This window comes from Schistocerca cancellata, chromosome 9 (assembly GCF_023864275.1).
Source record: "Schistocerca cancellata isolate TAMUIC-IGC-003103 chromosome 9, iqSchCanc2.1, whole genome shotgun sequence".
NCBI lineage: Eukaryota > Metazoa > Arthropoda > Insecta > Orthoptera > Acrididae > Schistocerca > Schistocerca cancellata.
The window spans coordinates 143,027,315-143,052,728 of NC_064634.1; the positions used below are offsets into that span (position 1 = coordinate 143,027,315).

Sequence of the window (25,414 nt, forward strand, 5' to 3'; positions counted from 1 at the left end):
GCACTGCACTGAAGAAGGCAGTCTGGCATCAAATAAAGAAGCAGGTTACAGAAGAAATACATAATCTTAGCAGGATAGATATTTGCTTTAGTAACAATGAAATAGTAGAACCAGCTGAATGTTATGCCACTTTTTCCAAACAATAAAACTAGGAGGTTTCTGACAGAACTGAGCACAAAATTTTTGCAACACAGTGAGATCAAATTATCTGCCGGGCATTTAGGATAACAAAAAAGCATTAAGTCACAACCAAAGTACTGTTCTATTTAACAGTACTCTTGGGCAGTAGAAGCTGTTATAGATGAGAGTTGACCTTGAAAACATCAGATTGATGGAAATATTGCAAAAAGCTGCATAGCCAAGCCTGAAGAATGGTGCTCTGGATGTCTAGGTGAAAACAGGAAGTCAATGCTTTCATAACCAAGAGTATTGTTCTGCAAAAACTTGAGAGGGCAGAGCAGTTGCAAAAGCATCAGCGAGTTATGGGACATAGTCAATTAGTAAGCGTACAGGGCCCTCTAATTCCTAAATTTGCATCAGTCCTCTGAATGTTCTACATATGTCCAAAGTTAATTAATTTTTAATGATTTTACGCATTCTTTTCCCTTAAAAATTCTTAGCAAACGATTATAATAGCTTTTAAATTAATCAAATTTCCTGTGCTTTTAGTCACATCAATTGATTAAATATCCTTGAGCTTTTGAACAGGTGCTCCTCTGACATTGTCAAGCAGTAACTGACAAGGGACATCAAACACTTGTCCGAAACCTCATGGGTATTCAACCATCTGACACTGTTTGAAACTCAATAGCTTTTTATTAGTTCATATTTTTAAGAATAATGTACATTCTGCAATTAACGTACCGGTAACAATGTCCTGGTCCCATACGACCTGCACGACCAGCCCTCTGATTGGCAGCAGCTTTGCTGGCCCAGACAACAGCAAATGCAGAAACACCTGTCACTTTATCATACAGACGAGTTTTGGTACGACCACTGTCTACCACATACTTGATGTTTGGTATTGTCAAAGACGTTTCTGCCACATTGGTTGCCACAACACACAGACGGCATCCCTCTGGAGGAGTTTCAAATACCTAACAATAATATAATAGTTTTTAAATAAATAAATAAATAAAAATAAAAATAAAATGAAATGAAATCAGAAAAAAACAATGTAAAGGTAGACAGAAAGGTGTGACTCACTATTAATAATTAAATGTGTGACTGCAGGTAGCAGTGCTTAAAACATTGGATTTTTCTATAGAAAGAGATATCACTCGTACATCATAACATAGCTCAACAGAAAGCTTTTTCAGAGACCGGAGAAAAGGAAAACACACATAGAGGAACGGCTCTAACATATTCTTTGCACATACTCACTTCCTCCTGTTCTTATTATAGGTTTCTCTTGATCTGATTATTGTATGTAAGCAACCTGTCCTCTCTTATCTGATTAATGAATCCTCTTTTCTTTCTTCAAAGGATGGATCAGCAGCCCCAAAGAATAATCAGTTTTCTTTTGCATATTTTTTCCTGCCTTGCCACACTATCATTCCTTCTTGTGAATAAAATCTTTTTATGTCTCACCATTCATTTTAAATATTTCATATTTTCATATAACAATGCTGTTGTGTGTAACTGTTGTGGGTAACTTAGTATACTCAGTATTGACAATATTTTTTCTTTTCGACCGTGTTGACAATATTTTTTCTTTTCAGACCAGTTATTGATGTAATAGAATTTATGTAGAAAAGAAAGAAAACTAACTGAGCTTTAAGAGAAAATTCCCCCCCCCCCCCCCTCTCTCTCTCTCTCTCTCTCTCTCTCTCTCTCTCTCTCTCTCTCTCTCTGTGTGTGTGTGTGTGTGTGTGTGTGTGTGTGTGACAGAGAGAGAGAGAGAGAGAGAGAGAGAGAGAGAGAGAGAGAGAGAGAGAGAGTCACTAAAAAGGAATTTTGACTGAAAGGTCAGCTCGTCATCGCCCTTTTCCACAAGCTAATCAACTGCTCAACATCATTTGTATCCAATGATACATTATTATTCACAACTGTCATGATCACAGTGGATGTATGTACAACAATATACAGTATAACCTCACTTTTATGTTCCCAGAAGTAACGTTTTCCCACCATTTATGACATTTTTTATCGGTCCCGTCAAATTTCCTATGCCCACAATGTTAATTTGCACCCGATTTTGCATCAATATATTTATAATTTTCCCACAGTTTACACAGTACGAAAAAATGTTTGTGGAGAAAAAAGGCGCTGCCATGATGTTGGCTGTCCAGTAGTGTTTATAAATATTACACGGTTAAGCTTCTTGACACCAGGGCACTCTACTCAGCAGATTTGACCTGGCAAACATGTAAAACTTGGAACAATTCGTGCCGTATCTCCCACCACTGCCAAGTCTACTTGGCGTGGTGGCTGATTCCCATCAGGTTCGTTCTAATGAAGATATCATGACCAATCACAACTATTTCCAAACTGCCTCTACAGCCCAAATGCAGTTTTGAGAGTGTTGTGATCTTCATGACACCTCTGTTGAACCATATTTAGCGTGTTTCGGTGTAAGGTCCCTTGGAGCCCTAGCCGACACCGTCATTCACTTTGTGTTGCTCAAATGTTTTTAGTTTAAACACAGCACCGGTTACAAATTTTATTCACGCTGAGCAAAATGTGTTTCGAGAATTTATTCTTGTTGTCAAGTGTAGTATTTATGTATGTATTTTTTGTGATGTTACACAAACAAACAATGTGAGTGCTAGTTTGTGTGTGAGTGGTTTTTTACATAACTGATGTGGCACAGTGCCTGATAACCTCAAAAAGACAGCTACAGTGCAAGATACGCATACTAACACATATTCAAACACCATACAAAATACTTATGTATATATTTGTGCTTGACAATGAGAAAAAATTCTTGAAACACGTCGTGCTAAGCACGAAAAAATACGTAACTAGTGCAGTATTTCATTATGTAAATAATGAATGACAGTTGCAGGCTTTCAAAAACATCACTTATGACAGAAGAAACTGAGTCAAACGTTCCTACTTCCCCTGACAGTTATCACTTCCACTTGCATCAGCAGTTTTTATTAGATAATAAACCTTCATTAGATAATAAAGAAGTCCCTGACAAGTCTTTTGAATCCTGTTATGTGCATATATCATACATAAAGTGCAAGGAGGGCACCCTATATGTAACTTTGACAGCTTAAAGCGTTATTTCCAACATTTTACATTTTCCCACATTTTACACCAGATTTTGAAGTCCCTTGAAAAGTGTATAAGTGGGGTTTCACTGTACCTGTTCAACTTGTATGAGTCTTGATCAGAACTGGGAGTACAGAAAAGACAAAATGTAAAATTTGTATTCAGTGCGTCATAAACTATCCCCTTATAGTTACTTATATTATATTTTAATTGTCTGTCAACTGGTTACATTATTTTCATTCAACATTTTCCTACCTTCATCATATACAATAGGGAGATAATAGTTTTGAAATACTGTTTACTTACTGTAAATTGAGTTCAGAAATACTAGTGACAAAAAGTATTTTTTCGATCATCAATAGGGTCAAAGATCTAATGTGAATGTGTCAGCTTATAGGTAATCCACATTACCTGTATCACAGGTATATACGCAGGTCACTTCAAAAGTTCTGCATACTGTAAAACAGAACTGAAGAAAATAATTTATTTTACAAGATACCTTTACAGACCTTCAATACATTCTTCATTCTTGCTTATGATAGCTTCCCACCGCTTTTGACAAATTCTGTATTCCAGACATGGCACCTTCATTGTTGAGCTCTCAGATTATTCGGGGAAGTATTTACTGCCCATATGTGTTGGGCATTTCTCTCACTGGTAGGGCAATATGTGGTCTTGTATTATCACGCAAAGCTGCAAGCATGTCATGCCTTCTTTGATGCATTTTTGGGCGCAAAGCATTTTGCAGAAACAGCTTGCAATATGCGCCTGTTAGACATCTCCTGTGGCATATCTGCAGCTATGATTCAGGATGGAATGTAACAATATTGTGAAACGGAAAGTTGTTACTCACCATACAGTGGAAATGCTGAGTAGCAGATAGGTACAACAAAACATAGCTTTTGGCCAGTAAGGTGTTTGTCAAGGGAGCACGGCCTCAGGTGCCAGAGAACACAGTCATGTATGTGAGAGTTGTGTTTGCATGAGTGTGTATGTGTGTGTTTGTCATCTAATTTTGATGAAGACATTATTAGCCGAAAGCTATATCCGTGACAGTCTTTTTGTTGTGCCTATCTGTGACCGAGCATCTCCACTATGCATAGCAATCCTTTTCATAAACTGTTCTCTCTCTGTTCGGTAACATAGAAGCAATTCTTCTGTAACTCTTTTACAGCCTGTTTTCTGCCCTTCACTCAGATCGTGCAGAACCCATCCCGCAGCAACCTTTCTCATCTTTAACTTATCTGTTATGATTCTATAAACTGATGTGACAGACATTTTGGGTTCATATACAATTTCCTCATACGTTTTTTTTATTAATCCTCTCTCAAAATGTCATTAACAATAACCTGAGAGACGTAGTCAGTTGCAGTTGATGGTCTTCCACTTCTTGGGTTGTCCTCAGTGCTTATACAAAATTCACAGAAACAAGCATACCACCATGATACTCAGCTACAATCCACTACACTATTCCCACACATCTCTCTCAAAGTGCTGTAAATTTCTGTTGGATTCCTTCCATATAGGGATTTGATTTTGGTGTAGGAATACTGGTCACTATGTGTAATCTGACATGACTTGGATTCACCTTCCAGTTTAAAACTGAATTATTCATGACATGGCCAAGGGAATCAGCAAACACACATATGACTACCGTACCTTTAGTCTTGTTCACAACTGCCATGTATTACAACTTGATCACACCACCATAATGCCAGTGTGCAGGACTTTTGAAACGACCCACATATTTACAAATGACCTTCAACACAAAGCAAAAGACACTATGTGGAGACTGATTAACTCGATTCATTCTGATACTAATGTTTCATTAAAAATGTCTCCCCCTATGTATTTAGAATAGTTTAAGAAATAATCCACATATTTCGATTAAATAACTCTTTTGAAAGTTTGTGATAAGCATGGTATAGTGAAAACAGTCTGTCATCATGAAGAGAAAAATTTGTACCAGATTCTCTTTTCAACACATTTTAGTTCAATTCCTTACAGTGTAAACTTTGGGCTTTTGTTACGTAATTAATAATACTCACCTTAGACTGTTCACGAGTAGAGAGTAATGAGTATAGTGGGAGTACCCACAATGGCTGGCCGCCCAGCACCTGCCTGAATTCCCCTTCCTTTTCCCATTCAGTTTCCAAGTCATCATCATCTTCAATATCAGCTTCATCTTCTGCCAAGAGATCTCCTTCTGTATCATCCACAGGAACTGCTGAGTAGCTGCTAAGATCTATTTCAGGTAAGGGAACAGTTTGTGACTTGCTTGAGCGATTTTTACGGACACTAGAAATTGCACGCTTCATATCTAACTCTAACTCTTCGTCTTCCTCATCTGCCTTAGAAATTCTGGTTTTCTTTTCTTCCTTGGTGCCATTAACAAGTGCAGACTTCTTGTTCTTATGGTAGGGAAATGTTTTCCTCAGTTTTTGCACTAGTGTCTTCACTTCCTTCTGACCTAAAAGACAGAAACAAGAAAAAGTTCTGAAATATGCAGTGCAGCAAAATAAATACCAGATAGATCACGATTTTAACAACTGTTGCAACATGTGTGATTCTTTATCAAAAATCATGTTGTTTTCAAATTTTGTACTAGTAAAGTAAATATTTGTAGTTATTACACAAGACAATTGCATTTCTATTAAAAAATTGCAGCACAATATATTTAATTGTTAAATGCAGATGACTTACATACAGGCATAAATGAATTATTTGATGATGAGTATAAAAATATGTTCATGTTCCATCAACCAAACTTGATACATTTATGCCCTACTGAATGCAAAAAACAAAAATATTGTTGAGTGATATGGTTTGGGATTGAGACTGGGCAGAGGATGAACAGTAAAAATTAATTTAAACAAGTGTTTACTGATCATACAATGTAGGCTTTCATGGTGAGTATTAACTTCACTTAAAACTTCTGTCAGAGGTGAAGCAGTGACTTACTGACAACACGAGGGAATATCGAATGTATAGGCAGTAAAGAGGGTACCATAGTCCAACACATGGAGCTGACTTCAAGACTATTTTTGGTAGTGTTAACATTCTTAACTGGAAGTAATTATTCGGAGGAGATACCTCATGCTATTCGCCTTATGGAGAGAATCAGTATCAATCAGGGACAATGGCCACCAAATGGGAATGTTTTTCTTCCATTCAGATTACAGACTGCATTGGAAAAGTGTTTGGCAAGTGTGGAGTTGAAACTATTTTCAGACTCACTAGGAAGATAAAAGAATATTTAAAACTGGCACAAGGTATACAGCATCCTTTGCATACACCAGATGTATATAACATTTCTTGTTTTTGTGGACTAGTTCATACTGGTAACAAAAAAAAAGTGTTAAAACCTGTTCAGTTGAACATAAGAGAAATTACTGTCAGGGACATACGGAGAAATCAGTCATTGCAGAACATTTGCACCAAGAGGGTACCATATTTACTCGAATCTAAGCCGCACCTGTAAAATGAGACTCGAAATAAAGGAAAAAAAAATTCCCGAATCTAAGCCGCACGTGAAATTTGAGACTCAACATTCAAGGGGAGAGAAAAGTTTTAGGCCGCACCGAAACAAAGTTGGTCCATTGTAAAATGAGACACAATTTAGGTCGAATGAATGACGATACAGCTACAGCAGTTTGGTTCGAGTTGTAAGCTTAGCAGTTAAGCTTTACCAGGTAGCCATTGCTATGCGTCAGGCGCTCCGTCCGTATTTATACGGGAACCCTTCCTTTTTCACGTGCTTCGTCTGGTTTGAATCGATTGCTTATTTTGCTTTGATCTGATAAGTGCCGTTTTCTTTGTTATAGGTGTTTACGTCACTCTACGCTGAAAATGCATTACTGTACTGTGTCATGCATTGTTTGTCGCATTCTGATAGTGTGTGTTTACGGCCTGTTGCCGCTCGCGGCATGGATTGCTTTTTTGCGCGCTACCGCCTCTTACAATTAAAAAAAAAAAGAAGAGGAATCGTCTCATTAGCGAAACAATGGCAAGAGACTGCTATTTGTTGTTACTTACACTGCTGCTTTCTTTGATAATGATCACCAAGAACCAAATAATAGACTGCGTATGACAGAACATGTTCTGAACGAGAGTTAGGCGAAAATTTTTCTCCGTTTGAAAATCTTTGCGGCTGCTTCTTTAGTACATCAAATTCTGCACAGAAATTAGAGTCATCTTAGATTTAAAAATCTAGTCAGTTGCCGTGCTTCATTTATGACTGTATCACTACTAGGCATAAGAATAATACGAATATAAACATGACACAATATGTATATTCTTCTGCGTTTGCTGTTGTCTCACTCTAGTTTCGTAGTTTATTAGGCAGACAGGATTTAAATGAGATAGCAGCAAACATGAAAGAATACATGGCAAAATGTTTATATTTGTATTATTCTTATGGTGAAGAGAATACTGCATGTGATTCACATTTCATCAGGTTCCTATTAGCAACCATCTCTTCTCACAGGTAGGAAAAAATTCAGAACGTAGAGTTGGCCATATTGGCAAACATCCCAACAGTCGCGCCAGTCGGATTTTCGTAGTACATTGAAATGCTGCTACACTCGAAGATGAACAATATGGAATTTGTATTTACTTCCTTGGATAATGTATGAAAATGCAGTGGTCGAAACTCTGGGCGGAGAAAAAAAGCTCGTCTTCCATCTTTTTTTTTTAATTAATTTACTGACACAGAGGTTTTGGCGCCAGTATTTATCTTTGTGCCTACAAAGCATGCCTGTGTAGCGCTACATATATTCGACGGCAGAAGTTAGTTGTGGCGGCATCTACCAATATTTTTCAGAACTTCGCTTGCTTTGCACTCGATTGTAAGCCGCAGGCGGTTTTTTGGATTACAAAAACCGGGAAAAAAGTGCGGCTTAGATTCGAGTAAATATGGTAATCATGAAATAAAATTCAGTGAGATGAGTGTCGTATCAAAAATAATGCACTATCCTGCACACATGTATTGAGAGACTGTTGAAATTTATAAACACCACAATAAATTTAAAAGAAAATAGGAAGGTGTCAAAATAGATAAAATATGGATGTCAACTTTGCACTGATAGAATGACAATTGATTACTTTCAATCAAGAATGTTGGTACTAACAGAGAGTCTTGTAGCCATTGTCATGTGATGGACTGTTGGGAAAGTTTTACATGACAACCAGGCCTGTCAACCTGGAAGTCTGAAGTGAAGGAGAAAATTCACTGTTTTCAGAGCTGCTACGCTTATGGTCAAGACTCCTGATGACATCTGTGTTAAATTAATTTTAGTGTGGATGTGTAAAACACTATGTAAAATTTGTACTTATGGCTAAAAAACCTGTAAATAAAATTATTTGGATTGTATGCTATTCATAGATTTGATCACTTTTACTGTCTAACAAAAGACTTAGATGGATAAATTACTGGACAATGCTAGCTTTTATTAAATATTACACTAAAGGAATGTTACTCAAAAACTAGTTTTCAGAATCTAAAACCGTTACAACTAATTGTTTTACATAACTATATATATATATATATATATTTAAAAAGAAAGATGATGAGACTTACCCAACAGAAGCGCTGGCAGGTCGATAGACACACAAATAAACACAAACATACACACAAAACTCTAGCTTTCGCAACCAACGGTTGCCTCGTCAGGAAAGAGGGAAGGAGAAGGAAAGACAAAAGGATTGGGTTTTAAGGGAGAGGGTAAGGAGTCATTCCAATCCCGGGAGCGGAAAGACTTACCTTAGGGGGAAAAAAGGACAGGTTTACACTCGCACACACACACATATCCATCCACACATACACAGACACAAGCAGACATTTGTAAAGGCAAAGAGTTTGGGCAGATATATATATATATATATATATATATATATATATATATATATATATATATATATATATATATTTAAAAAGAAAGATGATGAGACTTACCAAACAAAAGCGCTGGCAGGTCGATAGACACACAAACAAACCCAAACATACACACAAAATTCTAGCTTTCGCAACCAATGGTTGCCTCGTCAGGAAAGAGGGAAGGAGAAGGAAAGACAAAAGGATATGGGTTTTAAGGGAGAGGGTAAGGAGTCATTCCAATCCCGGGAGCGGAAAGACTTACCTTAGGGGGAAAAAAGGACAGGTATATACTTGCACACACACACATATCCATCCACACATATATATATATATATATATATATATATATATATATATATATATATATAATAGAGGGAAACATTCCACGTGGGAAAAATATATTTAAAAAGAAAGATGATGAGACTTACCAAACAAAAGCGCTGGCAGGTCGATAGACACACAAACAAACACACAAAACGGCGGAAAGACACTCTTGGTGGAGTGGGGAGGATTTCATGAAGGATGGATCTCATTTTTCCTTTGTGGAATGTTTCCTTCTATTATAACCATATATATATATATATATATATATATATGAATTATACATTATTAATCATTATTATTTTATGGAATAAATAAAAATATGGGATGTTTAATGATCTGAGCCAAGTCAGAAGCTTACTGAGCTAATTATTGAGAGATTTACATTTACATGTAACCAGAAGCATGACATGACTCTGCACTATTCAGATACGCAATTAAACTATGCATTTTTAGAATGCTACTTTGTCAATGCAGGTAATTTGACTTAAAAGTTAGCCATTAATTCTTTATTCTCCAAAACAAAATTTGTACATTGGAGTGAATTTTCACTTTACAATCAAGCGTATACTGCTATGGGCCGGGCCACAAATGGCAACTGCTTTCTTCTTCTTCTTCTTTTTTCCTCAAAACTGCAGCCCGTTAGTAAATCTCTTCAACTTTGCAACTCCACAGAAGCTCTGTTACATACCTCATTCAACCAAAACTCTAGTGAGAAAGAGTGATGCAGAAAGTGTTGGCCACAACCTAGGTGTTTTTCCAAAACAAATATTTCACTCTTTTCAAAAATTAACTGTGATTAATTAAAAATACTTATTCAAGTCCCTTGTTCTCTTCTCCCACTTTGTATGAGATGACCTAATGCAACCAGCCGACAATTGGAAATCTTACCCGCATCAATATTTGTTCAACTAATTTCCTAAACAATTTCTGAAACTCTGAGGTACTCACTGAATGACAATAGAAATCAAATAATTGTTCAATATGCAGCACCTTTTAATGTTGGTTATAACAAATAAAAATTACAGATTACCCCATTATGCAAATGTCATTTATTAAATTTTTGCTCTCTGTCTCAAGAACTTTTTATTACAGAATTTGAAATAAGTAATGAAACAAATAAGATGCTCTTACTAAATGAGTATATGATGAAATGTCCATCACTTTTTTTCTAGCACCTGATATAGTATGATGTCAAAGTGGAATACTACATAACAATTCCCATTATGCTGCTGCTTTATTACCTTTTAATTATTGCAGTGTATTTATAGTACAATACTGAGTTACTGTATTCTGAAATATTCCTGACTTTAGTAGATAGTGTTGCCCCAAATGGATATAATTTTTGTTTGCTCACTTGGTCACATTTATTCTATAAAAAATGTCAGGAATGAGGGAGAAAGGTGATGGACAGTTTTGTTTATCTGTAATAACAACACTTAATAACCAACCTGTCACAAAAACAAGTATTCCACCTTCTGGAAGTTGTGTGTGGATCTTACATGCCTTCTTGTAAGCTTCTCTCACATAATCAGGCCATGTTCGTTTATTAAAATGGACAGTTACAGGAAACTGGCGGGAATCTACCTGAGGAAAGAAAGACCGAAACATCAGTCATAAAATATACAGCACTGATAATGTTTGCATGGTATGTACTGTGCTCTGACAATTCTATGCAGTTAAAAAAGTTTTGGAATAATGACAATTATGAAAACGGATAGACTGCCACTCACCATCCTGTGGAGATGATGATGAGTCACAGACAGACCAACTAAAAGACAGCTAAACAAGTACGCTTTCAGTCAAAGGTTTTCTTCTGAATTAAACAACATACACACAAATTCACGCAAAACACAACTCTCTCTCATGCACACACACACACACACACACACACACACACACACACACACACACACACACACACAAAACCATTGTCTCTGGTTGCTGAGGCTGACTGCGAGCAACAGTGCATCATGGGAGAAGCAATTTGGGTGGCATGGATAGTGAGGAGAAGGCTGGGGCAGGAAGAGGGAGGGATAATAGGGTAGGGATGCGGGATAGTAAAGTGCTGCATGTGGGAGCATAGAGCATATAGGGATGAGGTGAGGAGAAGGTAGGGCTACTAGGTGAAATCTGGAAGTTAGACAGAGGGGAAGGGAGCAGAAAAGAAGAGAAGTAAAAAGCTGTGGGTATGTTGGTGGAATAGAAGGCTTGTAGTGTTGAATTGGGAACAGGGAAAAGGATAGATGGGTGAAGGAAAGTGACTAATAAAAGTTGAAGCTAGGAAGGTTAGGAGAAAGTAGGATTAATTGCTGATAGAGTTCTCGGCTGCACAATTCAGAAAAGCTGGTGTTGGTAGGAAGGATCAAGATGGCACAGGCTGTGAAGCAGTCATTGAAATGAAGAAATTCACAAGAGCCTCTTATGAAGTACATAATGTGACAACACTGCAGAGACTAATTACTAGAAGTAATACCGTAAATAATGTATTGTAAAAGGAAACATGTGTATTTTACATTCACAATACTGTTGAACTTGACTGTCACTAGTGATTACTCTGTTTCTAGTTAATCTGATACGGGAGTTTCCAATATAGGCAGACTATTTTGTTTTTCTTTACATCTGGATTAGATTTGCCTTTGCATTTTCCCCTTTTTCCCCTGGGTATTGCATCTTACATACCTTCTTGTAGAAGAGGGTACTTCAGTGCTGTATTCAGGTTATATCTCACTGCCAAACTACAGCACTTACCATTAATTTGAAAGCAGACACAAACACAGTAACAGGTATTGCATTGTAAATAGATTTGAAGTTAAAGGTATTTGTGCAAGACTCGTTCGTTTGTGTCTATTGCTGGGTTAACTTCAGCTAACAGTTTCCTCAGGGCTGTGGCAAAAGAAACCACAAAGCTCCGAGACTATTTTACTACGATTCTTTATTTGCTTATATCATCATCATCATCATCATCATTTAAGACTGATTATGCCTTTCAGCGTTCAGTCTGGAGCATAGCCCCCCTTATACAGTTCCTCCATGATCCCCTATTCAGTGCTAACATTGGTGCCTCTTCTGATGTTAAACCTATTACTTCAAAATCATTCTTAACCGAATCCAGGTACCTTCTCCTCGGTCTGCCCCGACTCCTCCTACCCTCTACTGCTGAATCCATGAGTCTCTTGGGTAACCTTGCTTCTCCCATGCGTGTAACATGACCCCACCATCTAAGCCTGTTCGCCCTGACTGCTACATCTATAGAGTTCATTCCCAGTCTTTCTTTGATTTCCTCATTGTGGACACCCTCCTGCCATTGTTCCCATCTACTAGTACCTGCAATCATCCTAGCTACTTTCATATCTGTAACCTCAACCTTGTTGATAAGGTAACCTGAATCCCCCCAGCTTTCGCTCCCATACAACAAAGTTGGTCGAAAGATTGAACGGTGCACAGATAACTTAGTCTTGGTACTGACTTCCTTCTTGCGGAAGAGAGTAGATCGTAGCTGAGCGCTCACTGCATTAGCTTTGCCACACCTCGCTCCCAGTTCTTTCACTATGTTGCCATCCTGTGAGAATATGCATCCTTAGTACTTGAAACCGTCCACCTGTTCTAACTTTGTTCCTCCTATTTGGCACTCAATCCGTTTATATTTCTTTCCCACTGACATTACTTTCGTTTTGGAGATGCTAATCTTCATACCATAGTCCTTACATTTCTGATCTAGCTCTGAAATATTACTTTGCAAACTTTCAATCGAATCTGCCATCACAACTAAGTCATCCGCATATGCAAGACTGCTTATTTTGTGTTCATATATCTTAATCTCACCCAGCCAGTCTATTGTTTTCAACATATGATCCATAAATAATATGAACAACAGTGGAGACAGGTTGCAGCCTTGTCTTACCCCTGAAACTACTCTGAACCATGAACTCAATTTACCGTCAACTCTAACTGCTGACTGACTATCCATGTAAAGACCTTTAATTGCTTGCAAAAGTTTGCCTCCCATTCCATAATCGTGTAGAACAGACAATAACTTCCTCCTAGGAACCCGGTCATATGCCTTTTCTAGATCTATAAAGCAAAGATACAATTCCCTGTTCCACTCATAACACTTCTCCATTATTTGCCGTAAGCTAAAGATCTGGTCCTGACAACCTCTAAGAGGCCTAAACCCACACTGATTTTCATCCAATTGGTCCTCAACTAATACTCGCACTTTCCTTTCAACAATACCTGTGAAGATTTTACCCACAACACTGATTAAAGAGATACCTCTGTAGTTGTTACAATCTTTTCTGTTTCCATGTTTAAAGATTGGTGTGATTACTGCTTTTGTCCAGTCTGATGGAACCTGTCCCGACTCCCAGGCCATTTCAATTATCCTGTGTAGCCATTTAAGACCTGACTTTCCACTGTATTTGATGAGTTCCGACTTAATTTCATCCACCCCAGCCGCTTTATTGCACTGCAATCTATTGACCATTTTTTCCACTTCCTCAAATGTGATCCTATTTCCATCATTCCTATCCCATTCTACCTCGAAATCTGAAACATTACTGATCGCATTTTCACCTACATTGAGCAACTCTTCAAAATATTCCCTCCATCTGCCCAAGGCATCCACAGGATTCACCAGCAGTTTTCCTGACCTGTCCAAAATACTTGTCATTTCCTTCTTACCTCCCTTTCTAAGACTGCTAATTACACTCCAGAATGGTTTTCCAGCAGCTTGACCCATAGTCTCCAACCTGTTTCCAAAGTCTTCCCACGATTTCTTCTTCGATGCTGCAATTATCTGTTTGGCTTTGTTTCTTTCTTCAACATAACTTTCTCTATCTACCTGGGCTCTGGTATGTAGCCATTTTTGATACGCCTTCTTTTTCCTTTTACAGGCTGCCTTGACTGTATCATTCCACCAAGCTGTTTGCTTCATCCTACTTTTACACACTACTGTTCCAAGACATTCTTTAGCCACTTCTAGTACTGTGTCCCTGTACCTTGTCCATTCCTTTTCCAATGACTGTAATTGACTACATTCAACTAACTGGTACCTTTCTGAGATCGCTGTTATGTACTTGTGCCTGATTTCCTTATCCTGAAGTTTCTCCACTCTTATCCTCCTACATATGGACCTGACCTCCTGCACTTTCGGCCTCACAATCCCAATTTCACTGCAGATTAAATAATGATCAGTGTCATCAAAGAATCCCCTGAATACACGTGTGTCCCTCACAGCCTTCCTGAATTCCTGATCTGTTATTATATAGTCAATGACAGATCTGGTTCCCCTGCCTTCCCAAGTATACCGGTGAATGTTCTTATGTTTAAAAAAGGAGTTTGTGATTACTAAGCCCATACTGGCACAGAAATCCAAGAGTTGTTTCCCGTTCCTGTTGGCCTCCATATCCTCTCCAAATTTACCCATAACCTTTTCATACCCTTCTGTTCGACTTCCAATCCTGGCGTTAAAATCACCCATGAGCAGAACACTGTCCTTGTCCTTTACTCTAACAACTACATCACTGAGTGCCTCATAAAAACTGTCCATCTTATCTTGATCTGTCCCTTCACAATGCGAATATACTGACACAATCCTAATTTTCTTGCTAGACACTGTCAAATCTATACACATCAGTCGTTCGTTTACATACCTTATTGCAACTACGCTGGGTTCCATTTCTTTCCTGATGTAAAGCCCTACACCGCATTGTGCTATTCCTGCTTTGACTCCTTACAGGTAGACCTTGTATTCTCCCACTTCCTCTTCTTTCTCACCCCTTACCCGAATGTCACTAACAGCTAAAACGTCCAGCCCCATCTTACTTGCAGCCTCTGCCAGCTCTACCTTCTTCCCAGAGTAGCCCCCATTGATATTAATAGCTCCCCATCTCATTACCATTTGTTTGCCAAGTCGTATCTTAGGAGTCCCAGGTTTGTCAGTTAGAGGTGGGACTCCGTCACCTCCAAAGGTCCGAGGCATTTTGCTCTGATTATTGCCAGCATCATATTTAAAGTACCAGGGAAGCAGGTTGCTAGCCTTACTTGCCCCGAGTCCCATTGGGTTTTACCCCTAACGGCTGAGGGACTAACCGGTGGATTTGGTAATCTTTGCCGTATGAGCACAAAGGTGACCACGACTCAGAATATGTCCGAGATGCCCAGCCTTATTCCAAAGTAACTGGTATCCCGACTGTCGGGACCACTTACTTGGCCACTCATACGTTGCCCGTGGTTCATGAACTAGGACATGACTACAGGAACCCACACCATGAACCACTTTGCTTATAATGTGTGAATATTCTTGGTAATTTTCAGTTTATGAATTTGCTTGGTAATTTTCAGCTTATGAATTTCCTATTCCTAGTAACAGACAGGATCTTCTCCCACACTGAATAATTAGCTCAACAGTTCATGGATTGGAAAGAAAACATATGTAGTGTCTGAGACTTAAAGCCAAGTGGTACACATAGGTGTACATAGGATGCATCTTTGTATGAAAAAATAGTGTGCACAAACTTCTAAGGGAAGAGAGAGAAATGCGTACACTCACCCATGGCTGTCCCCCCTCCCCTCCCCCTCCAACAAATTTAATGGAAATAATGCAACACATAAATGAGCTAATCATTGTGCAACACACTAAAACCTCAAGGCTAAAAGCTTGGACTGGAGTTGACGCACTACATAAAATTTCAAAAATTTTATAACACTCGTCTTACCATCAGCTAAAATAGAAGGCAGGGTCTCACTTAAATGGCCTTCTACCCTCTCATCAAAATGTTAAAATGTGACATGTAGTGGTTCACACACCACAGGCATTGCAGACTGGAGGGTCCTCCTGTTGGCGTATGAAGTTCAACAGTGTCCTACTCTGAGGTAGATTAGAGTTGCTTCATCTCATCACAGTTACCGGTATGAGGTACACTATGGCCTGATAGTTGGTTTCACCATCTGATGCTTACTGTTCCTCCACTGTCTGGCACTCCTGACCTCTCATGTTGCATGTCTCTCTGGCTATAAAAAAAAATTATATGGCAGCCCACAGGGAATGGCAGTTGTTTTCACTGTAGGCCTCCTTGGCTGATTGGTCTGACTCCTAACTTCCACAGATTCCCATGTGCTTTGGCACCACGCAAGTAGCTTACATTGGCAAAATTTGTCATACAGTGCAAGACCATTGAGATAAACACCATCATCATACAACCGTGGGTCATCTACATAAAACTGCAATAGCAGAGCATGTTCTCAGTACAGGACACCATAAAGTATGTGGAAAGACAAAGTTGATATTCTCAGTTTTGTCTTTCTGGGACTATGTGATAAAGGAGGTCATACATATTAGCATGGTCGATAATCAAATACCAACTCAAGTTTCTAATTAAGCATAGCTTTGAACTCTTCGCTTGCCCCAATATAGCAAAAATTAAGAATTTTTGATAACAGTTAACTGCAACATAATGGAGAACTGAACTAGCATCAATTTTGGTTTGGCTCTCAGCCACAGCAACACTTGGTGGCAGCACTAGTTTACGTTGCACATGGACATCAGGCCACAGCTCAGTTCCCAGTAGTGGGCTCAAAACATGGAGATGCTACCATCACTGGTCTGCCAGCAATTCGATCACTCATGTGTGACATTCAAATGAGGTGTTGCTACTTACCAACAGTAACAAACAGCCGCCACCTCACAATGTCAAGTAGCTGGCTCAAGGAAATCTTGGATACACAGAAAAAGATCTGTTGGCAGACCCAGGAGCTGTATACTGGAGAAGATACATCCTTTCCCTGAGTCTGAAGAGGGATATGTATGTTCTGTGTTGTATGACTCATTTCTTAGCTGGGTATATTTGCTGCAATGCTTGCAGAACACTAAGGGAATCAAAACAAATGAGAAGCTGTTGGCTCAGTTATGCCTCAACTGTTCTGTTGTCTTAAGGGCAGTGTGCAGCTCTACAATGTATACAATATACTTATTGAGAAGGCAAATCATAATGACAAGGCTGGGGAAAACAACAGCCAAAGGATGCTTGCTTTGAAGTGGTTGTTTACACTATATTACATCAAAATGCTTACATAAAATTTTTTGGGAGAAGTACTAAATTAGAGTTTAATTTTGTGTGCATTCTTTCTTAAAGTTTGTAAAATCTAAAATAATTATGGGCTTATGAAGAAGCCTAGTTGGAGAGCTGCTCCTATCTCAGCACAAAACATCGAAATGAGCTACATTCTTCTTTGATGACAGTTCTTTGTGCATTTGCAAAAGACATTCTTGCTTGTTATACATAAGTAGGCAAGCAATACTATAGTGCACAGACGCCCACTGCAGATATTGTTTTATGCACATGACGCATTTTGAGCGGCTGCTGTCTGAAGTTCAGTGGCAACTCGGCGACTTGGACTAAGACTTTCTTCACAACACATTCTTCCCTCTTGCTCCACCCTGTAGACACCCATGCACCAAATATTAAAAGATTTGTGCATAGTGATGTTATAGTATCTGCGAATCTAAGCAATTATGAAGATAACCACCTAAAATGAAATACACTGAAAATTTACACAATTGCTTTTTGTTTGAAATACAGTAAAGAATTACAGAAAATGCAACTTAAATGCACTGGAAAAATCTAAAGCATAATGACTTATTAAATTATTTCATAATGACCTTGGATTACTCAGCAACATATCAAAACCATTTACTTATCATTAAAGCGAAGTTATCCTTTTGTAAAAACCGGTTTGAAAAATTAATACAACTGGGGTTAGATGTACAACCACAAACATAAAGGACAATGGCCACAGCACAGTTCTATTGAGCTGAAAAATTTCATCTGTTTCATACAACATAAATCACATCAGTTCATGGCAGGATGATCAGTCTTGTTCTGAATAAAACACCTAAAATGACCATAAGATGCCTGAAACCAATGCTGATACATGAAACTAAATTATATTCCCTTTCAGGCACAGACCTATTTGATATCAAGTTGTGAGATTGCTGTAAATATAAAGAGGATAAACATTTTAGTCTCATATAGCCCCCTGCTGTCTTATTATTCTCCACCATCTCACTGGCATTTCAGAAAAGTTTTCAAAAAACAGAATTTGAAGTAAGAAACTGTAAATTTGTCAATATCCAGAGTGTACAAACATTGAAAGCAGACTGTCCCTTTCAACACAAAGTGGGATATCCTAGAAGAAGGCAAAATCTATTATGGATGCAATGAGAGACAGAATTACACATTTTAGTGTCCCATTGCTCAATTTAGAACTGACCACTGCTACAACATGTTCCAAATCATGGCAGACCTAGATAACTATGTCCCAGACAGGTAAATAATAAGTAGAACAAGCTTAAAACTGTACTTTTTGAGAACATTTCTCGTAGAAACAGAGGTCTGGCAAAAGTATTTTTTAAAAAAACACAAAGAGTCTTGACCATAAAAAAACATTTATTATATGGCAACAGGTTTAGGTGAGTTTTTGACCATCTTCAGATCACGTACCATGATGATAGGTGGTGAATGGAGCAGATGTTATGGCTCCACAAATGTCAACTGTCTGATGTTCATAGAGTCATAACACCTGCTCTGTTCACTGTCACTGCCTACCATCATGGTACAAGGTCTGAAGATGGTCAAATACTGACTGAAACTGGTTACCACAAAATAAATGAAAAGCTTAAAAGTAGCCATAAATATGGTAGCAAGATGCCCCTGCTGAAATATATATATAATGGAAAGGTCGCAATTCTCTGCGCAACTGAGGTGTTGAGTCATTGGTACGTGCACAAACAAGACTAATGATGTTGTTAGCTTTCTGCTGACCCCTTCTTCAGAGCCAATAGAGAATGTTATCATGAGCTGCCTGTAGCCAGAATGAGCTCACCAGAGTCACACTGCTATCCTGCATGTCTGCAGCTTTTCCCTCTTGGCCATCAGCCACCCTTTACCAATAATCCCTGCCTCTTTCTCCCCTTGCCCAGTCCATACAACACAATCCTTACTCCAACTGAACAAGGAAGAAGGGAAGAAAGAGTAGGGTTTAATGTCCCTTAGACATCAAGGTCATTAGAGACTGAGATTATGCTAGGATTTTCTCAAAGACTTGGAAGAGAATTGGCTGTGCTCTTTCAAAGGAACCATCCCGGCATTTGAATGGAGCGATTCATGGAAATCATGGAAACCCTGCATCTGGATGGCCAGGTGTGATTTGCATCATTATCCTTCCTAATGTGAGCCCAGTGTTCTAACTACTGCGCCACCCCACTTGGTCACACAAATGAACTAAGCGACAGTGAAATGTAGTCAACTGGGACAATTTAGCCATGCAGGTTTGTATATGCATTCTATTAGCTCAAATAAAAGGAAGGAAGATTGAGAAGTTTAATATACCTCTGACAACTAGTCCTTATGGGTGGAGCACAAAACTGAAATAAGGAAGAATGGAGAAGGAAACTGGCTATGTCCTTCCACAGGAACCATCCTGGCATTTGTCTTAGGCAATTTAGAAAACTCACAGAAAACCTAAATATGGATGGCCAGGAGGAGCTTTGAACCATAATTGTCCTGAATGTCAGCCAAATGTTCTAACCACTGCTCCACTTTAATTGATATATTAACTCTGAAGAAGCATGTGTCTGTAAGCTGGTAATGTTCTGTGTTGTTGCCTGTAGTCAACTCAGTATCTCAACCATACAATGAGTTACATTTTCTCCTTCCATTATTTACGAATTGCTGTAATTATTCCCACTGAAAGCTTGACATGTAATTATTAAACAGTCTTGTCTTATGAACATCATTGCTTGAATTTTAATATAATTAACAGTCTAAAAGATATAGTTTTACAGTTCTTGTATGTTGAGTCGTACAGTGTGAAATTACCATTTCTGTTATTTATATGGATTAATCTGCAACATGCTGCTAATAAAAGGAAAAAAAATAAAAGAAAGCTTAAGGGTCATAATTTACTTCTATTCAACAATCAAGGATTTCTTATGTCCACGGGTGTTATGAAATCTGAATCTTTGTCAGCTTCCTACTCAGTCAGTTACCAGTGTACAACTCATTAATAATGTCAAGCACTGCAACCTACCATTATTTCCTACTTTATGAGAAGCTTCTGGAAGATTTTTTAAATTTATTGTTTTAGTTCCAATTGAAATGTTATCTAATGATATCATACAATGTTCAACTTACCAAACAATTCAACTGTAAAGAAAAGAAGGAAAAAAATCAAAGATAATAATATTGGAGGGAATATTTTCACCACCAATAGAGTACATAGACTACTATATGCATTTTCCTTCTGAACTAAGCAAATTTTCTTTTTCTTCCACTAATTTTCATTGTATTTTCTAGGTCTGAGCAGGGCACTGAAAAATGGCTGTAGTGTCAACTTGTCATAATTAGAGAGTTTTCCTATAAATATGACTGTCACTAGCAAACTTCACCACACAAAAGTCTAACAATGATAATAAATTGTTAAAAAACACAAAACAGCAATGGAGTTGGCATTCATCTCTCAGGCATAAATTCATGCCCAATACATGTAGCAGTCTGAATTTTCTATTTGCTTCTTCTGATTAACAGTTACTACTTAGATTTTTTTTTATTTAATGCTTTACCCTAAATGGAGCATAAAGTTTCAAACACCATATTATTATAATTTCAAGGACTTTTGGGTTCTATCTATTACATTTGGTCCTTTTGTAACCCACATTAAGTTTATAGATTTTGCCTACAAACAGCGCACTTATTTTTGTTCTTGCTTATCTTCTGATCTATAGGTTTCTTTTCCTTTGTTGACAATACAAACATCACTTATTCCTCTTCTTTAGGTTTCACAACTGGAGCTCTCAATCATGTACAATTCTGGGCATCTTCTTTCATCACTTTATTTTCATCCTCTTCTAATGTAATCCATAATTCCAATTCTTTTCCTACCTATTTCTCCCACTGCTTCCACTTTTCCTCTATAATTCTTTGTTGCAGACAATTTCTATGCAGTATGTGACCTACTCAAGATTTTTTCCTCTTTCTGACCACATCCAATAATTTTATTTCTTCCACTATTTTCTTCATTACGAAGTCTGTCAGTCCATTTCACCTTCAGTATTCTTCTCAACGGCCATGTTTCAGAACTTTCTAAATCTCTTTCTTCTTCCTTTTTAACTGTCAGTGATTCACTGCTGTATACCACTACAATACATACATATCATTTAGTAAAATTTTTTTCTCCATTCCACTGAAATTATTCTAGATGTTAGTAACTGCTTCAACTTTTTGAAAGCTCTCTTTGTTCTGTACAGCTTCCATTTCCATCTGGTTAAACTTCTCAGGTACAGAAAAGATGTCTTTTGTCTTTCTAGCTATACAGAGCATCATAACTGTGATAACACTAATTCCCACGCAGTATATTTCCCAGCCAAGACTTTTTCCTCTTTCTGATCATGTCCAATAATCATCTTTCTTCTGCTATTTTCTTCGTTACTAAGTCTGCCAGTCCACTTCACCTTAAGCATTCTTCTCAACAGCCACATTTCAGAACTTCCACAGAAATAAAACTGTATTTCTCTGGTATTCAAGTAATGTAAAAGCATGTAAATTAGCTCTTGCTCTTTTTATAAAACTGAATAAGTCTAAGAAATGGGCTATCAAGCACCCTGGCTTAATCTCAATAAGGCATATTTGTAATAATTAGAAAAATAATACAAACAATTTGGCTAGTTACCATTAGTTCTAATACGTTCAAGTTAACATAGTTATGTCACTGTGTCTATAGACTGCCATCTAGCCTATCACGTGTACCATGGGTTTTCAGAGTTGTAATGAGAAACTCACCTTTATAACTGGAGGAGGAACTTTAAATAGACGAGAATTTTCTGTGAAGTCCTCGAGACGTAATGTTGCTGACATGATTATCAATTTCAGAGAATTGCCTCTTTTGTTCCTCAAAGGCACAATTCGAGACAGAAGGCCAATCAGTATATCAGTGTACACACTGCGTTCATGGGCTTCATCCAGAATGATTACAGAGTATTTTGTTAGCAGGAAATCCTAAACAGACAGAAAAAATTAGTTAGGTTAGACATAGGTTTTTAATACCCATATTAACTATCTATATTGACACTCAAGAAAAAACAAAGGAAACAATAACACATTAAAAATTTTCTTTTCTTTTGTCTTTTAAGTGGATATTTACAAGCAGGTCTACAATTTTGGGCTTAATTTAAAATCAGACTTACCTAAAATAATAAGACACATAACAAAGAAATTCACCTTAACAATAAACAATTTAACTTTTCAGACATTTTTGTGCATGTTATAAAAAATGTGGAGACACATAATATTCCAGAATACATCTTAGTTAACAATGATTTTTTTGTACAAGTCATATATGGTGTTATTCCCTGCTACCCTGATTTTCTCAGTACACTTAACATCCTGGCAATCTCAATAGACTTGCTTTAACAATTTATACTCCTACAATTTACCTTTAAAAGCCACCATGATTTGTTATCTTGTCTCACCACTGCCTGTACCGTTTTGCAAACAAATAATTACGATAAAGCAGTTAGCGTGGGTGATGCTTACATACATGTCCAACGGAACTTTGCATCACAATTTGGAATAAGACAAGCACTGCACAATAGTACTTATCCTGGCAAGATATTTTCACATAAAATGTCTCGCCTGTGCGGATGTCCAAATGAATGTTGCACTGTACTTCAGAATAACAAAGGCACTGCAAAATTGTATTTATCTGCCGATACTGGGCCAGTGACTTTTCAAGTGAAATGTCTTGCATGTACGGGAATATACATAACGGGTGTACGAGTACAGGTTCTAGACATGTGGTAGACAACAAATGGAAGTTTGGGTCTGGCTATGAGTCTTGCTCAGGTAGCCTAATGGTAAGGCAACTGTCGGCGATGATTGGAAATCTGGGTCCAAGTACTGGTCCAGCAAAAATTTTCATTGTCATCTTTCCATTATACAGTTGATAGTTGTCCATATTTGCAATTGCGAAATGAATTTAAGTTTTTTTGTAAGTGTAATTGCTATGTATTTAGATGCATTGGTAACATTTAAATTTGGATGACTGAATGCATAAACGAAACTGAGTGGAGGTTTTAGTATACATATGGACAACCTTACAGCTTTTATTGTTTAGGGTCAAGCCGCACTTTTTGCAGTATATGGATACCTTGCCTAAACCATTTGCAATTTGTTGTGATTTTCTGACAGCTTTACTAGATGGTAAATGAAGGCATAACCTGAAATAAAACTACAAGGGCTGCCCAAACTGACTCCTACATTGTTTATATCGATTATGAACAGTAGAGGGACTATAGTACTTCATTGAGGAACACCAAACAGCTCTTGTGTTTCACTTGAAGATTTACCCTGAGTTGCTATGAACTATGATCATTCTGACAGGAAATCATGTTGCACAACTGTGAAGATACTTCATGGACACACAATTTTATTAGAAGTTGTTTGTGAGGAACTGTGTCAAAAGCCTTCCAGAAATCTAGAAAATAGGAATCAACATGAGGTCTCCTACTGATATCACTTTGTGTGAATAAAGAGCCAGTTGTGTTACACAAGGACAATATTTTACAAATCCAGTCTGGTAATGAATCAATACATTGTTTTCTTCAATGTACTTCACAATGCTGGAACATGGTACACGTTTCAAAAACCTATTAGAAACAGATGTCAAAGATATGGATCTGTAATTCAGCAGATTACTTCTATTCCCTTTCTTGTTTGTTGGTGTGACCTCTGCAACTTTCCAGTCTTTAGGGACGGATCTTTTGTCAAGCAAGTGACTGTATATGCATGCTAAATATGGAGATATTTCATCAGTGTATTTCGAAAGAAATGTATTTGGTATACAATCTGGATCAGAAGAATTGCTTTTATTAAGTGACCACAGTTGCTTCACTACAATGAGTGTGTCTACTTACAAATTACTCATGTCGGTAGCTGTTATTGACTGAAATTCTGAAATATTTACATCTTGTTTTGTGAAAATATTTTCGAAAACCATGTTTCATAATTCCTTTAAAGGAACAGCTCAGGTTCTGGAATGATATTGGTGTTGTCCTTTCAAAGCAATTGGCACAGGACTTGTTTTAAGCGATTTAGAGAAACCATAGTAAACTTCAATCTGGGTGGCCAGATATGAACCTGAATCACAATCCTCTCGAATATTAGTCTGTTGTGTTACCACTGCATCACCTTGCACAATTACTGCATTTGATTTGTGATATAAGGCCGCAGCTTAAGGTGGATAGTACAACAAGATATTCAAAAATAGTCTACCAATTATACAGGCTGTTACAAAAAGGTATGGCCAAACTTTCAGGAAACATTCCTCACACACAAAGAAAGAAAATATGTTATGTGGACATGTGTCCGGAAACGCTTACTTTCCATGTTACAGATCATTTTATTACTTCTCTTCAAATCACATTAATCATCAAATGGAAACACACAGCAACAGAACGTACCAGTGTGACTTCAAACACTTTGTTACAGGAAATGTTCAAAATGTCCTCCGTTAGCGAGGATACATGCATCCACCCTCCGTCGCATGGAATCCCTGATGCGCTGATGCAGCCCTGGAGAATGGCATATTGTATCACACCCGTCCACAATACGAGCACGAAGAGTCTCTACATTTGGTACTGGGGTTGCGTAGACAAGAGCTTTCAAATGCCCCCATAAATGAAAGTCAAGCGGGTTGAGGTCAGGAGAGCGTGGAGGCCATGGAATTGGTCCGCCTCTACCAATCCATCGGTCACCGAATCTGTTGTTGAGAAGCGTACGAACACTTCGACTGAAATGTGCAGGAGCTCCATCGTGCATGAACTACATGTTGTGTCGTACTTGTAAAGGCACATGTTCTAGCAGCACAGGTAGAGTATCCCGTATGAAATCATGGCGGTGAATCGAGGAAGTACAGTACATACTGTTGAAACTAAAATGAGCT

At 37.9% G+C, this 25,414-nt stretch overlaps 1 protein-coding gene across 1 annotated transcript in view; it reads right to left on the reverse strand.

Moving 5' to 3' along the window:
• LOC126100598 (probable ATP-dependent RNA helicase kurz) overlaps positions 1–25,414 on the reverse strand; it is a 170,384-nt gene that overhangs the window by 90,061 nt on the left and 54,909 nt on the right. Inside the window, exons 6-9 of the mRNA XM_049911225.1 lie at positions 22,255–22,470; positions 10,867–11,002; positions 5,268–5,689; positions 865–1,097 (exon numbers count right to left, since the gene is read on the reverse strand). Coding sequence (XP_049767182.1) covers positions 865–1,097; positions 5,268–5,689; positions 10,867–11,002; positions 22,255–22,470 — 1,007 coding nt within the window. The remainder of the gene's footprint in view (positions 1–864; positions 1,098–5,267; positions 5,690–10,866; positions 11,003–22,254; positions 22,471–25,414) is intronic.